We start from the raw sequence: 17,798 nt of genomic DNA, 5'->3' as shown, positions 1-17,798 counted from the left end.
GCTCTGACAACTGCTCCACATGCTTCTGCATTTGTAACTTTCTTGTCTTGTGGAAAATTTTCACCTGACATGGAAAAACGTTGAGCTTTTTCTGAAGAAATAATTATTATTTGTAATCTTTACCTAATACGTTCTTAAAACCTTATTACTGATGCAATTTTAACCTTCTTTATGACTCAACAGCAAAATCTTGCTGTTGCGTCTCAGTTTATGACTCAGAGCAATTTCATATTTCATGCTCATGCAGCTGAGAGCATATCTGGTGGGATGCCTCACTAGTGTGTTTTGTTTGCCATTTTCTACACCTCGAGAGTGAAAGGCTTGTTTATCCGTTTTGTAAAAGATGACTGTCTATGGGGCAGACAGATTAAGTATGTGCTTAACAGCAACTCGAGCATACACTTATAAACACCAGAGGGAGATGATGTAGATGAGGATTGGAGTGGATTATCGAGACAGGACATGACTGTTGGCAGAATAAGATCTTATGTTTACACTGGACTACTTTCATAAAGTACATGAGCAGGGAAATATACTTTTGTCCTTAGCCATATGGAGATCCGCTGAGTGGCAGTGGGTGTCTCTCTGCGGGAGCTGTGAAGCTGATGGATGGGGTTGAAGAGAAGATTAAAGTGATAATGTACATCTGTAATCCCCAGCACTTTAGGAGGGCAAAGAGGCAAAACAGCCTCCAACGAAACTGAGCCGGACATGAACAGGAAGCATCGATGGCCACCAGGATCAGTCGTCACCATGGTTACAGATTATTCAGAATAATTATCCACCATATGGGCCTTGTCACAATTAGAAGTTCGCTGTGAGCCAGGGCATGGGTCAAACAGTGATCAGAGATTTGGGGGTGGTGACAAATGCAACCTCCCCAATACACTGTTTATTAAAATGAAGTTCTGTCTGCTTGTTGCATCAGTCACACTCACACAACCTGCAGATGCGAAGCTCCTGATGAGCAGAATTTCTTTGAGAATCTTTTGCTACCAGCTGCACCACTTTGTTGAATTAGCTTTCTCTAAATGTCATTGCATACTGAGCATATTGAGCTTTCAGTAGCCTCCTTCCAATAACAGATCTTACAAAATGAAAATCTGGAAATGAATAAAATAGATTTACAATTTCAATCAGACTACTAAGCTTCTTGAATCGACTGTTTAGCAGAGTATCAAGCCAAGGAAATGACAGTGTGAAGAGAGTTTGTAAATGTGAGCTGACACACACTCAAGGAAAAAAAAAGAAATCCTTTTCGTGGTTAGTTCTCAGGACCAATCCTTCCATTAGAAGTCCAGACATTTTAACTCATCACTGCAGTCTTCCCTCAGGAGTTAAGCGGAGAATGCTTCATTTCCCATAAGCTGCGTTGACACTAGTATGCTGGGAAAACCTTCAACAAGGTGCAAAGTGGTTCATCCATTATAGTCAACCATTTATTTTTGTCACTTAAGCTCATGTGAGAAAGTAATTTCAGGTGAGGTACTTCTCTGTCCTGTTTACTAATAAAGCAAAAACGACAAAAAGCTGTGTTATTATTGCCATCTATTATCTTCGTGTCTAATCATCCTGTAAAAACTACAGTAATTTAAAGATCTTTGGAAAAGTGGAAAACATAAGAATGACTTCATCATTTTTACAATACTTTATACACCTAGGCTTATTACTACAGGCTGTCAGATTGCATGGTGATAAACAGTGACACTGCGTTTCTCTAATCAAATTTGTCTTATCGTGTAAGGTGCAGTAACAGCTGACACATTTAGGAAAGAGTTGAGCTGCATTCAGACAAGCCACAAGTTTAAACACCAATTAAGCTTCATACACTACTTATATCAGTGGTCTATTAGATTGTCACCCATCACTATTAGGTGGCACTTGAAGGCCTCTGGCATTCTGGGAAAATAATTACATTCTTTCTGCGTCATAATTACTGCTTTGAAAGTGGCTCTTTCAAACACTAACAAAGGAGGCACTTACTCCCTCCATGTCTCCCCATTCCACTCGCCCCAAGCTCTGCCTCTCTCATCTCGTCTGTTGTCTCCCCAGACACTAATGAAGTGGTTTAATCTCGTAACTCCAGTGGAATTGTCAGCAGAGAGTTGCATTAATTAAGTTCTTATGCTTCTTCATTCTGAAGTTCCCACATTTTAAGAGTGGGCTGCACATATGCTTGTGCACGCCATCATTACTTACTGTATTCATGTGAGGATGAGTTGATTAAATTAATAAAAATGGAAGTATTAGAATTTTATGTTATGACAAGATATTCATTTTCACCATTAGCAACTGTATTTTATGCTTTAATCTATTATGGTGTGATTTATAAAAACTCTCAAGTTAAATTTAGCTCAGCTGCTGACCTGTTGTCCTGATCTAGAATAATTACAATCTACTAAATTCTTATTTTTACCCTCTAAAGTATAAAACTATAGTGACTTGGTATAGAACACCCATCAGACATGATGAGTTTGACTTCATTTTGGTAGTTCAGTACGTGTAATACATTGCTTGTCTGCTACTCTCTGAGCATGATTGATATTTAACACAAGCTAACCACACTCAGTTGGTCTACTTGTGCAGTCACTCTGCATTGATGTACTCTTCCTAGCTTTAGCTTTCTTCCTAATGTTATTTGGACAGCTTTTATTTGACAGAGCCTCATTTCTTCCCAAGAAAAAAAAAAAAACAAAAAAAAAAAAGACAGGTGCACCACCTCTCAGAAAGCAATCTGCTGTTTTTGCTCAGATATTTGAGCTCGAGTATCAAGGAGTCTTAGCTTTCAGAAAGAATTGAATATCTATTTTAAATGTACACTTCACCTGCCAAAGCTCTTCTCTCATTTGGATAACAGTTGTATGAGTAGAAAATTCTCTTAAGCAGTTTCCTTGTACTGTGTTTATCTCTGTCAGTGGAGAGAAGTACAGAGTTAAAGTGTCAGAAAGTCAGTGCATGATATGAGAAGGTTTTTCAGCTTTTGTTTAGGAAATGTAAAGCTTGGATGTATTTCAAATGAACAAAAGGAAGGTTTTTGGAACACCTAATCAAATCCATCATCAAGGAAAATCATCTCTAGCGTGATGCCAGATTTGGAATAAACCTAAATTAGATGATTGCATAATTTTGTCTGCTGATTTTCTTCAGATCTGGAAGCCAGGTTAATGTCAGCTTATTTAAATCAAGATTAAAAGGAAAAGAAAGACATTGAATACATTCTATATCAGTCATCAGTCTAATAAGTATAAGTGTTAAGCTTTGGAAATTCTTGGAGCAACCAGTCACATCAGCACAGATGGTGTCACCTTATAAATCATCATGTTTATGAGTTACTTTTCTTTTTCTGTTTGTTTTATTGTAGTTTTTCTTTAGGTAAGCAAGCAAATCTAACATATCTCTTCCTTCACATTTAACCTTCCCTCTTGTATCTGGCTAATGCAGTGGTTTGATCTTGTGGTGTTAAAACACAACCATCAAAAGACTGAACCATTTGAACTTACACACTTGATGATGAACAGCTGATTTCATTATAACACTGCAGATGAAGAGAGTGCAAGAGTAAAAAAAAATAATATGCAGCTTGTGATTAAATATGGCATATCTGTTAGATTAATCCAGCTGTTCATATGGGCAAATAGAGGCATGATTTTGTAAAATGCTTTGCAAAATTATTACAGTCAGTTCAAATAACTGCATTCTGGAAGTATATATTAACTTTGACAGGCCTACTAATGGCACTCATGGTAGCAAAGCTACCACTTTGGGTGTTTTTGAGTACTTTGGCAGATATTAAATGTTTGACTGTGACTGTTTTTTGTCAACACCACAGCATTACAACCTTCTAAATACATGTAAAATACCTCACACGTGTTTAATCAAGTTTAAAATGTGTTTTAAGATAATGAATGATTATCATCTGAGTAAAGAGCACCAGAAATTGTTGGGTGCACAGTTTTCTCCCACGTTATTCACCAACCTAACTTATTTTACTTTTTAATGTATTTATAACTGTCAAACTAGTATGTGTGTTTCCCTGCAAAAATTTATACGAGGAGACTAAGCAGACTGTAAATTAACTGAAAATGGGCCCTGCATTGGATGGTGAATGGGATCCCTACTGGCTCCAAATTAATTGCCAATGTGTGTATATTGGAGGGTGCTTGGTGGGCTCCTCATCTGTTTCCCCATTCATCTGGTAAACCCAAATTTGTTTTGCTTTTTTACAAGCTCATGCATTCATTTCCAATCCATTATTGAAGTAGATGCCCATCTTAGTTTGTCACATGGGCCTTACATGTTTCAGATAGGCTGCAGATAATATGCCAATTTCTAACCTTTACTTGTACAGTAACCATGTACCCAAGCATAATCTGTGTGGGGCCCACCATACAGGTTGTCCATGATCTGGTGTATAGATGTATAGTATTTCATGTAAATGATGTGGAAGTGTTGTGGCTTATTTAATTCAATCAAAAGATGGTCAGTAATGTTCACATTTAGCAGTGTTTCTAATGTAATGGGCAATCCCAAATTAAGATTTTGAACATATTGTCATACAGTACAATCATGAATCATATAAAGTAAGTTAATTCATATCCACAATGAGTTTATATTAATGTTTAACACATTATATTCAGGTGTTTACATGGAAATTAATTTGCCTTGCCATTTATCATAGAAGAAAATGTTTTAAGTGCAGGGAAATTTTCCAGAATTTCTGTTCTGTTTTGTTTTGTAGTTAAAAATAAACACAGCCCCCATGGATGTTTGGACATTTATGAGAACAAGATTTCCTGCTTCAGTCTTGGCTGTCTGTTGAAAGTCTCTATTTTATCATGAATATGTATTTTCAGTAAGGACTCTAAATCCTTGTCTCTGTCCTGATCTGCCACAGAAGAAATATATTCACTTATTTCAAGGCCATGCAGAGTTATGATCCTGTGATTATTAGAGAAATTAAATCAGTTAACTGTCCTTTGGGACTGAATGTGACATTCTCAACCATTTAAACAAGAGCATTAACATTTTCCTGTGACTGAAAATAGCTATTGAAAACGCAACGATCAAACCCCTACACAATCTATTAAGCGGCCCTTTATGATGCATACATATCCCAGTTCGACAGTATGCAGTGCACTCACTACCAGTAGTGTCAGAAAGGATGTTGAACACAGAAAATCTGAGCGCTTCTATATAAGTGCAGGCCCTATTGAGAAAATTGATTTTGTTTTTATGAGTAGTACCAGCTGTGGTATGCTCTTGGTATGTTGCATCTTTGTTACTGCTATCTCAGAGGCAATATTCCCACATTCAGATGAGAGCGTTTATGATTGATGCACAAAAACAAAAAGAAAAACATTTTTGAACTGATGTTAATGAACAAAATTGAGATATAATGCTCTTATACCCCCTGTGCAGTGAGTCCATGCAAAGCCATTAACTCATTTATCTTTGTTTTTCTTATCTTGAAGTCTTCCTCAGCAAAGAAAGCACAGAGAGGTGAAATATTGCCCTTGATAGGTTAGAGGAACTATAAGAAAAACTTGAGCTCATGATTGGAAAGTTCACTTCATTTAAACCCATGACCTTAAAAGACCAATATCTACTACAACACAACTTCCCCTCAGGACAGAAAAAGAAACATGCAGCACTTGCCACTCAATAGCACTCAGCCAAGGTATCCTTGACTCACATGCACACACATTCACACATAAAAACACAAACTAATAGAGATGCATGCAAATTTTCACATAAATGAAGCTTTGGACATCCCTAATCAAACTCCCACGTACAGACCTATCATCTTTCTAGAGTGCAGGTACAGGAGCAAACACCATGTTTGTTGTGCATCATCTGCACCAAAATCTGATCTTGTTGCCGACTATGTTGAGGTTTAGAGTATCATCTGCATGCAAGCTTTGCTGCAGAGACACACAATGACATAGATGGATGGAGCCAGACATATGTAAACTCATACTGTACACATGCATACATGAAAGAACACCTTTTAAAGTACTGCTTGGATACAACCCTAAGTCATTCTGTAAGGTAGCTGTACCATGAAGCAAAGACACCAGTATCCATGACATGCATTATTTATGAGAACCTGTATGGTTTGAACATGGGGCTGTGTGCACAGATAAATATAAAGGAGAAGAAGCTCATCAGTTCTGCTTGTTAGAAGAAGCCTGACTACTGATCACATTGCTTTTAAAATAGCAAAGCTGTAGGGTGGAGCTTTGTCTTGCCTTTTTATTGTATATCGTCTTGGTTGTGTGTAAATGTGTTTGTCTGCCAAGGTTAGTATGTGTCTTGTGTTGCATGATTGTGCTGGTGCACCTAACTGTGCTTGCAGTCTCAATCAGAGCTGTGAGTGGTCTGCAATTTCAAAAAACAAAATTAAAGTAGGTCTGGAAAGGAGACAGAAAGACACGTAAGGCTGTGAAGCTGAGATGTGAGAATGCCTTGATGGGAGTCATTTTGATTACTCCTGACACACACAAAGCGTGGTTTAGCATGATAATTACATTTTTGCTATTTCATGGAAGGTTGGGCATGTTTCTTTAAAACAGATTGTTTATGCGTTTTAAGGACACATTAGCAAAGTGATCATTCTGTTTTTGAGAACACTCAAAGTAAAATAAGAACATTTTTACTTTAACCAAAGTGCTGTTTTTGCATTTTTAATCCCCATTAAAATATATAACTGCTGGATGACTATCTAGCATGTGTGCACTGATGCTCCTGAGTCTAATGTTTCTGACATGTTATGCAGTCATACTGAAATCTTACATACTTAACTTACATCTTGCATATAAAAGTTTAATTTTAAGTCAAGACAAGTCAAGTTTATTTGTATAGCCCGATATCACATTTAGTAAGGCATTCATGAAGACAGGGAAATAAGCCCATTCAAAAATGAGTGGAATAAGTAAAAATATTTGCCAACTTGAAAAGAAAATTCAGAGACAAAAATGTCTTTAGGTGCTTGGGGATGGGCAAATCAGAGGAAAAAAAAATAAAGCAAAATTTGAAAAAGTTAATCTTTTATTTTTGTAGAGTTGATCATTTTTGTACGTTTGTAGATCTTCCATCGCTGGGTTTTCAATGTAAATGAAAATTTTTTTCTTCAAAAAGGTTTTACATGATGCTTCCAGACAAAACATTCTAACATCATGTTGATCGTTATATTAGAGGCTGCAATGATGGTGTTTTTACATTCCAGTGTGTGTGTGTATGTCTTCGGGACATTGGGTGACAAACTCAGTCCCTGTAAAAGCTCCAAGGACAAGTATTGGAGGGCTGAGCGGGTGATTTGTCTCTTAGGATTGAACTCAAGCCCCCTGGTCCCCTGCAGCCCTCTCCTCTTTCTTTTTTCTCTGCATGCTGTCTTGTTTTGAAGGTGAAAAACATTTCTCTCAGTGTTTGCATGCATACATTTTTAGCTGATGTAGCTGATTGTGTTTCATGGATGTGCATATTTTGATTGATATAGGAAGGACACTCCTTTACTCAAAGCACAATTAGACTGGCACATAGATAATTTATGTTGAGTAAAGAAAGTAAGAATAGTGTGTGTGTTTTTGTTCTTATTTCAACTGTTAGTTATGAGTGTGCAGTACAAGATAAATGTGGTGCCATCCTTGCTCGTTATTTATATAGTTCCCCACATAAATACAGAACTGTAAACTCAAAACACTGCTATGTCTTAGCTCACAACAATATCTGTAGAAAAAAATCATTTCATTTTAATGCATTTCAGTGCATCACATCTCTGAAGTAGGATTGAATGATGAATAATTTTCAAATCAAAATAGAAATTTATAATGTTGCAATTAGCAAATTGTAAAGAAGTGTGATTAATTTTCATGTGACACGGCACCTAATTCAGGTTTCAAATCTGCAGCATCCACTGTTTCACAAAGACTCATTCCCTGAGCAAACTGAAGAGACCAAATAATATATCAGGACTCATTTAAACTCGACTCAGTCGAGTTTACCATCACCAATGAATGGAGTCACTCTAAATATTCTTAAAGTTCAGATCTCAGATAATGTGTTAATGTTAGTGAACCCTAAAAAAAGTTCTAATACAGTTCAGACATGACTACAATGACAGTAGAGTCAGCTTGTTCAGTTGTGTCTGCGTTGGACATAAAGTTCTTCACCTCCCTGCGAGAGTTTGAAAAATGCTGATTTTAGTCTGATTTTCCAGTGTCTGAAGCAACACATTATCTGACATGAGTTTTTTTGTCTGTAGGTTGGAGTGTGCACCTACATGTTTGCACACTTGCCAAACATGCAGTGTAACTGCCATGTGCAACACAGAAAGCATGAAGAGAAAAAGTACTTGATGTGGTGTAAATAAAATATATAACATCAGCCTGTTTAGTTTGTAATACGAGAACAAAGAATAAACCTGTTCTAGAAGAAATGTAACCTTCAGACTTGCATCCTGCGGATGGTAATTGTATTAAAATATAAAGCAGTATATATTTTGATGTGATTTCATGTAGAATTCCTCCATCTCATGTTATCAATGAATTTCTGCATTAACACTAAACAGAAGCTGGAATTTAAAAAGATCAAATTGCATATTAAAATATAATCGCAATATTTGTCTCTAAAATCCCAACTGGATTTTTTTATTTATTTATTTTTTTATGTTTTTCCAAAATCATTCAGGCCTACTCTGAAGTGAATTATTCTAACTGGCATGTTGTTTAGTTTGGACAAACAACAGTTTTGAAAAGGTCTGAAAGAAATATTTTCTTCCCTATATAACTAGCGCAATCCAAGCAGTCATTAAACAAAAGGAAAATATCTTAATTTAGTGGAAATGGTGGAAATAATTGAAAAAAAAAAGTTTGTAGACAGATTTTATATTCTTCCTTCTGTCTAACCTAAAAGTACATAACAACTCACTATAAACTGTATTTGGACCGGAGGCAAGAAAAACAGAATTGTGTGGGTCTGCCATCATATCTCACATTGTACCTATACTACTACCTAATAACAGTGTTCCTTCTGGTGGCTTGGGTAATCATTATTTGTGCGCTAGTGGCCAGCTAATCCTAAAATATTTCCAGCACTATAATCAGCTGAACAGGGAATAGTCCTTTTAGAGTCTCTAAGAGCTGATATTCTGGTCATCACATCCACAGTGTCACTGTCCTCTAAAATATCTAGACCTAAATCACAGTCGTCTGCAGAAAAGATAGTAGACATAAACAAAATAACTCTTTTGTTTATGCAATGCAAATTGGAAAGTTTTTTTTTTTTTTTTTTTTTTTTTACACCTGTCTTGTTTAATAAGGAAGGTGTGAAAGGTAATACAACTTTGTCTAACTGCCCTGCGCAGTGTTGCTGCAAAAATAATTATATCTGTATTTATATCAGATTTCATCTAGTCTTTGCTTTGTATTCATATTTCTATGTTTCATGTCAAAAAGATTAAAAATAGGCAATACAAATTTGTGGTATATTCTGAACAGCATGAATTAGAAAAGTACCACAAGCACTTGAATGGCACTTGACAGAAACTGCTTGACTTTAAACTTCCTTTTAGCAGCACAATTTTACTCCAAAGAACAATGATAAAAAGAAAAAGAAGGAAAATAAATAAAAAAAAAACAAAGCAAAACTCCAGTTGGAGCCCCCCAAAAATAGCTCATAGATCTCTATATCTTGATGAAAACTTCAATGCTAGAATTAAAAACTCCAATTCATTACTGTGCATGAGCTTATGAGCAGGAAATACAAGCACACAGACTTGGCAAAGCCATTTTGATGTGCCACTATGCAAATTTTTTACAGAGCATTTATGGCCCCTGCAACTTTTTAAAACAAAGTGATGTTGCTGCTCTTTTTCATATAACCACACTTGTGTATAATTGGCATACAGTTGGTAAATGGGATTACCCAAGAGTGTGAAGCTTTCTTTGTATTATAGGTCAAATGAAATATAATCACTACATTTGTAGACTAATTGTAAAACAAATTATTTATCTACTTTAAATGGAAAACATCTCTTAGGCTCAAACCTTATGGACATGTATGTGCTGAGTGCTATCTTTAAGTCAATGCAAAGCCAGGTTTAGAAATACCCCCTTATTGTTTTTGTTGGAGGATTGTTACAGACCTATTTATTCATTAATGCATTTATCTGCTGTTAAATGCTATTTTTGTTGTGGCTTTTAGAGAGCATTGCTGTGCTTGCAGATAAGTTTGCATCTTCCCCGATATTAAGTATAGAAGAACTAAGTTAAACCCCTTTACCAGTGGCACAATGTCTCTGTGCTTCTTATCCCCCCCTTTCTCTCCTCTACCCTTTCCTTTTTTCATCACTCTGTCAGGTTTAGTCCTCTTATTAAACATTCTGCAAGTCCTGTTAAATGATTAGTAAGCCCACAAGTGAATATATGCAAAGCCTCTTCCACTCCATCAACAGCTTAGGGAGCAGAAGTCTTAAACACACCTTGCTAAATTCCCTGTTAGACACATTGCCATATAGGCGTTCTGCAATGTGAGCTCATATAGTCCAAAAACAACTTTTTCTAACAATCAAAATATTCAGAAATAATGCTGGGATTCTTGCCTAAAAGACTCATGCTCATTCTAAAAGTGCACACATGCACAAGCAGGCACACCCAGGATAAGTCTTCATGTCTTTTTTAGATGTGCCTCATCAGATAGGATTTTGTATGTAAGGTCCAACCAATAAAAAGCCCAAATATTCTATTAAGTTTAAATCCCCTCTGCTGGTGGAGCTTGTGGAGTCAGATTAACACTAAACAAACACTACGAAGCAGTCAAGCCCACACGGGACCACTGCCAGCAAGAAACCCCACAGATATTGGTGTTTTGTGGTGCCTGTGTGCATGTTTCTGTGCAAAAGCAGCAAAGAACCCCAATGTGAGCATTAGCAGACACGGGGATAAGCAAACTAAAGCCCCGATACATGCTGCTTGGTGTAATAGGAAGGGAGAGCATGAGAAATCTGAGTGGGCTGCAGCTGCTGCATACAACCTTTGTTCCGTGTGTGAGTTCACCTGTAACTGTAATGTATGCTGTTTTTCTCTTTTCCCTCTCACATGAAGCAAGCACATAATTTGCACCATATGAGTGGTACACATACACACCTATGTCTTTGCGCTTTAGCGAGGCATACATGCATCTAAGGATTTAAGATATATCGATCAAAACCTGAAATTTATTTCCCTATGTAACTTATTTGTTAGTTTGTTTAGCCATGTCACTGTGAAGTAGGTTTATTTAGTAGTGTAGCTCTGTAGCTCCTATGTATGGCAAGCACAGGCAGCTGCAATGTTTTAGACAGAACAGACATGGATTTCTATCACTGACCCGTAGGCTGCTCATTACAATTCAGCACACCTCTCATAACTCCCCACCAACCACTACCATCATTTTTCTCTCTCTTGGTTCCTTTTTCCCCCATCTTCCTTGTTGTCTAGCAAACTGGAAGAGAATGCTAAGAGTGAAAGGGTGAAGTTTTGGTCAGCTAGCATAAGTACAAGCTATACAGTACCTGGCAGTTTCTTGAACTGCCTGTGTTTCTACACAAAATAAACAATGTATGAGTTGACTTGGTTGTAAAAACATCACATCCACACGTTGAAACATTGAAGAATTATTTACTTACTTTACAGGTTTTAAGATTTATTTATCATCTTAATTTTTGTTGTTTGGATTTGTCAAAGCTGATCTCATTAGCACCCTGTGAGCAAAATTGTCAACAATAAGGAAATGCTGTGATAAAATACAGAAGTCAGGCAAAACTGTCTAACTTGGTGAAAGAAGAAGAGGCATGTGATAATGGCAGCGTCTGAAGAGTTCAGTAAAATACGTAGAATCTTGACGTTTGGTATTGAAAATGGATGAGCACAAAAAACAACAAACAATGTAACATAATGCTGTCACTGCCCTAAAATGACAGCAGAAAGTTACAATGGGAGTGGACATTTTTAAAACACAAATCTTCTTTTTAGATTAAAACAATAACCCCCACTATCAGTCTGCATGGCTAGTTAGCATAAGCAGCACCATGAGCTAGCATGTGGCTAATAACATATTGTTATGCATGTAACTGCAATAATTTCTCACACACACTTTTCTCAGTTTGTACTAAACACACTGTTGGCTAATTGAACACTTATTCAAAATGTCTGTTTTCATCCCAAGACGTGACTTATTCACCTGCTCTTTTAGCTGCAGTGATAAAAGCAACTATCATGCTATGTTTATGCTCATCATTCTCAACATTGCCAATGGAAGTGTGTGATTAACATGATGCCACAACAGATGGCATGCTGGTAGCATTGGTGCCCAGTTAGCCACTTGTAGGTGCCCAGAGTTGAATTTCAAAGTCACAATGTCAACTGTGTTGGATGAAGCCAGCAGCGAGTCAGCATGTGTCAAGACCGTTATGCCTCTTTGTTAATGTCATAACTCACTCATGCAATGGCCAGTGCAGTGAGCATAATTCTGGCTTCATGATGCCAGTCTACCTGCAATAGACAATGGGTCTGACCTTTGGCTATATTTTGCCACCCAGTGGTTGCTTGTTATGCATAAAAAATGCAGTCTCTTTAGACTGCTGCTCATGTAAGATATTTGTGGTCATATGACAAATTTAAAGAGTAATTCACGTACGTACATTCACATGCACACAAATTTATCACACCGAGCACAAATAGAGAACAAATTCTGATACATTAATTGCAAATGTTTACTCATCCACTCTTAAGTAGGCAGTTGCGCATGTGTGTGTGTGGATGTGTGCTTCAGTGTTGGTGTTATTGTCCCAGGCTAATTGAGCAATTCCACCGTGGGAGCGGCAGTGTTTAAGGTCACGGAACTACGTGCTCTCCTGGCGCATTTAGAAAGCTGCTGCTTTCATAATTACTCTGCTTTTATCTGTACTGCAGCCAGAACTTCTCCTAGACAAATGCACAGATAGGCTCATATACTGAAGCACGTAATGTTCAGATATTGCATACAAACGCCCACATTCACTTGCATGACTGAATGCTAGCTTTCACACACATGGCTCACACTCATCCACAGTTAAAAGTACTCTTTCATTGGTCTTCATTTTATACAGCAGGAAATTGTGTAGCAAGGTTTTGCAAAGCCATTTCTGGGAAGATGTGTTTAGCCTGTCATAAAGTATTGAATTCAGTGATACATGATGTAGATGCCTGTTCAAATCTGCCTATGTCAGCATGCGTTTTTGTGTGTAGGCTTTTGTACTATTTATCAGTCCAACCGGCATTTATCTCTCAACAATGATTTTATATTAGATCTGAGAGTTTGGATCAGAAAATGCAAGCAGTGCTTTCATTTTTTTTTTTTACGTATTTAAATGTAAAAACCTCTTGTTCCTCTGTGTGTACATGCTTGTGTTTGTGTGAATGTGCTTGCATGCTTGATTGCACATGTGACTTGAAGAAACGCCAACACTGTTGGCCCTGTCTGTTTGTCCCATGCAGACGTTCTGTGAATGTGTGCCCAGCTCCTCCCAACTTAAACATCGCTGGTCAGACTCAGAAACTGCCAGAGAGACTCCGGCCAAGGTAAGGCCCTGTCTCCGTCATGCACATGTGCACTCAGGCAAATGCAGACTGACAAAAAATAATTTATTGAGATAAAATTTTCATCCTTTTTTGTGGTTGTTGTATAAGGACAATTTAAAACCCACATATACTTCCAATGTGCTATTTTAACATACAGTAACATTCAATAAACATTTACATCTTATTTAATTGTTTACTGCTAAAACTAAAAAGAAAACACAATAGAATACTTATTGTGCAAACCCAGTGTGACACCTTCAAATAGTTCAGTTCAACTTACAGTAGAAAATCAATAAAACCAATCAATGAAGGATATTGAATTGACTATCATAGAAAAATAGCATAAAAGTACACCTTTGAGAAATGAGTAAGTTGATTTATTGGAATATTTACCTTAAAAAATTTTTTTTAAAAAAGGGACGGTATCTGCTAATAGAAACAAGTAGATTTTGAATAAATATATATAAAAAAAAGATTACTGGGTGAATGGTTGGCTGGATGGAAATATTTAAACTGAGAAATTGCAGCATATTGTGCATTAAGTCCGTATACTGCCTCAACTATTCTTCACTAGTGTATATATTCCTTCCTGTTCCTTTCAGGGAAAAATAGGGGCACTCATTGAATAGTGACTCAGTCACCTGCGGAGGAGATTAAATATCACTGACAATGATTCTCATCACAATCCTCTTTCTCGCTGCGTTGGTAAATTTTAAGGATTATTTCATATTACACTTTACATTTTGTCACAGAGCAACAGCAATGGCACAACCTCAGCTCAAGTACCCAGAAAGACAAGAATTAGGTGGAGTATGCCCTACAGATTTCTTGATGTGAGCGACGTGATCACAGGAAAAGGAGCTTGATTACACAGCAGAATTTGTGCAGAATCTGCATTGAATGCAAATGTGAAAGCAGTACTTAAAATGCAGGTGCATGTATGAAGGTGTGATAGCCTTTTTACACCAATTCAGCAAAAATATGTTTGAGTTTCTTTGTGCATTAGTTTGGTAGTGCCAAATATAAACCTGTAAATCTTCTGAGTAGGTGAGTATTTGTGTTTAAACAAAAGATAATTTGTAAAATCAATCCTTTGATTTTCTGCTTTTCTACCTAGCAGACAAAGTGTGTTGTTTAAGAACAGTCTGCCAGTCCTGCTATGTAGGAGGACAGCCATGTCTCCATGGAGAGGAATTCTCTCTGATTCTCCACCTCTCCAATCTCTCCATCAGAATTCCCTTGTCGTCCTCTCAAATCCCACATGGCATTAGTAGAGAAAGGAGAGGATGTGAAAGCCAGCCACTAATTGCAGAATGGGCTTTTGCTGTGAGATTGAAAGACTCATTTTAAGAAAGGGGGAAAAAGAGGAAAAGGAAAACAGTGTTAAAAACTGTGTTAAGAGGTTGCATGAATTCCATCCTCAGTATCATTACTGTACTACAGCTTTAGGCTGAGTTCTGACATCATGTATTCTATTGGGACATGAAGCAGGCTGCTGTTACATTTTACTTGTACTGGCCATCAAACTAAGACGACAGCAGAATAGCCTCCAACACTGCCATTTTTTCCCCTTTTTGAATTTATTTTTCCATTTCACTCTGACTTTGTCAATCTGCCCTCACAAAGTGAAGTGTCTGGGCCAGAGGCTTCAGACAATTACACTCTGGTGCCTTTTTCTTGCAAGAACCTTCTGTTCTTATTATTTATACAATTTTGGTTTCCAAGTGACCAACAAGTACATTTAATAGGATTAAGTTATTAAAAATATTAAAAAATGATAAATTTGCTTCTTCTGTGATATTGTTTGACCATAACAGTCATTTGTGAAAGCTTCATATTGTTAGTTTTCTTTAAAACAGTCATGACTCTACTGATTAGAAAAAGGGAGACGTCAGAGGTAAAGTCCATATGGATGTTACTGTTGCAAACATATAATTCTTCCACAAGGCTCTAATAACAATTTTTACTTGTTAAGGAAAGCACGGACCCAATTCTTCTGATTCTACCTGATTCAGCATTCAGTATAATAGCATGTAGCAAATGGGCACAGTTTCAGGTGCCACACCTTTTATACTGTGTTGTACATCCTCTTTAAAAAAAAAATAATAAAATAAAATCATCTTTCCGTCTTCCCAAATATGCCATTGTGAAAAAGCAATTCTGAGTTAACAGGCCAGGAATTTCATTGTACCTATAAATAAAAGAAGAGGAGAAACACGTTATATTTCTCTCTCTCTGGTATAATATTTTAACTACAATGTATGTGTCAACAGCTGTACTTAAAGACAGGAGGTTACTGCTGGGTTGCAAGCTTAAACCAGCCATTAGCATTATTTTTTGTTACCTTTAACATGTCACACCTTGACTGGGTATTTGATTTTTATTAAAATTACCATTACAAGTAAATATAACACGCACCACAATTTGTCACACAACCACTGGTGGTGCAGGATCCAAGGTTTAGTGAGGTGACTTTAGATTTAAAGCTAAGTTTTGCCATCCCAAATGAGATCCACTTTTTACTCTTAAACATAACCATGAGGTGCTACAAACATGGTCTGTTTGGGAAAAAGTTAACAGACATGAGAGACGGACACATGTAAGAGCATCGTTTTATACCTTTATAAAAACTGAACTTTTACACCACTGACATTCTCAGTAGATTAACTTCATTTTTGCCTTTTTTCTTGCTCCTAAGGTCATCTAACATTTACTTCATAGAATACACAATATATAATCTTAGATCAGCTTGTGCTTTCATGATCAGTCTGGAATATCAACAAGCCTACAGTATGTAGTAATTTATGCATTCACACAATCTCAAGGTATTTTTTTGCCAGCTTTCAACTCTGACTTTAACAGCAGAAACGGTGTTGCTGTTACCTTGAATTATATCTTTTGTAGACATGTGTTAATGGTGTAGAAGTATTTTGTGTTTCTTGCTATCAGGATAAACCTGGCTATCACGTATCGGTTTCATCTTAATAGTCAGTTTGCAAGCAATGGATATTCACTGATGTCTTAGCCCACTGAAGTGGGGCTCAATCTTATGTCACACTGGTGTCACTCTGCAGCACAAGGTCATTATGCACATGCATATATAGGCTACTGCACAGACAACATGATGCACACATATCCATACACACAGCCAGTCACACAGTCAAATCGCTTAGCTGCACCTGTACTCATACAGAGAGTAGAAAAAAAATCTACTTTGACATGCAAGGAAAGATTTCATAGTGCAGTCACTGTCTACATGATGAGTTAGAGCAAGGAGACAAAAAAAAAAAAAAAGTTATGTGTAGCATTGCTTCCCTGGAGCTCTTTTCTGTGATGATGTATTTGGATGAAAAACAGGAAGAAGTGGGAAGGTTTTGACACAGCAGTGCTCCATTTTTTTTTTTTTTTTCTTCTGCGCATCTGCCTGCTGGTTGTGTTATGCAGAGAGAACTGTGTACAAATTATCTGTGTACATATGCATCAGACATTTAAATGGCATGAGTAATTGTGCACGAAGTGTGTACATGCATATCACAATTTATACTTTTGTTTGCTGAAATTGGAGGCAAACAATGAATAAGTGGTTGCGGTCACCATCTTCCCCAGTTCACATGCCCAAGCATCCTTGGGCAAAACAATGAGCTCCACTGTGCCGCCAACACTGCGTGAGTGTATGATCTCTATAAATGCAGCTAATTTACTCATTTATTATTAATACTGAGAATTAATAATTAAGACAAATCTAATTATCCCTATACGTTTTTTCCAAATGAAGCAGTTTGCAGGAAAGATGTCTGGATGTTGATGCTTGCAAAGTTTTGACACAGTTGGTCAAATTTATCTTTATGAGTATAACAGAGGAAAAGTGGACATTTGCAATGTTTTTACTGGTTCAAATTGAAAATGAAAAGGAACTGTTTCCAAAACAGTCTTTAGACAACATTCAGTAAAACTCACTTGGTGATTATTAGAGAGTAAATATCTTTTTGCACGTACAACAGAGCATTCCAGATTTATTTTTCTTTCTATCAAAAGGCCTTTAGTTTATTTTGAGTCTTGCCTGTGTGCCATGCACTTTTTTGCCACTTTGTTGTTCATTATATATTTTGTTGAGTGCTTAAGATGATTATCCTACCAACTTTTTGTATTTGTAGCCTTTTGTCTGTTCAATATATGTATATGTGCCTTTTTTTTCTTTTTGGA

General features: G+C 36.8%; 1 protein-coding gene across 4 annotated transcripts in view; it reads left to right on the top strand.

Annotated features, from left to right (window-relative positions):
* Window positions 1-17,798, top strand: part of fibcd1b (fibrinogen C domain containing 1b) — a 125,685-nt gene that overhangs the window by 21,250 nt on the left and 86,637 nt on the right. For 2 of the 4 annotated variants that reach the window (XM_041970758.1, XM_041970761.1), the window contains exon 2: window positions 13,512-13,595. The exons of the other annotated variants lie outside the window; for them this stretch is intronic. In XM_041970758.1, coding sequence (XP_041826692.1) covers window positions 13,512-13,595 — 84 coding nt within the window. The remainder of the gene's footprint in view (window positions 1-13,511; window positions 13,596-17,798) is intronic. 4 annotated transcript variants of the gene reach the window in all.

Source organism: Melanotaenia boesemani, chromosome 19 (assembly GCF_017639745.1).
Source record: "Melanotaenia boesemani isolate fMelBoe1 chromosome 19, fMelBoe1.pri, whole genome shotgun sequence".
Classification (NCBI taxonomy): Eukaryota; Metazoa; Chordata; class Actinopteri; order Atheriniformes; family Melanotaeniidae; genus Melanotaenia; species Melanotaenia boesemani.
The sequence above is the reverse complement of the archived record's forward strand: the minus strand, read 5'-3'. Positions and strand labels throughout refer to the sequence as shown.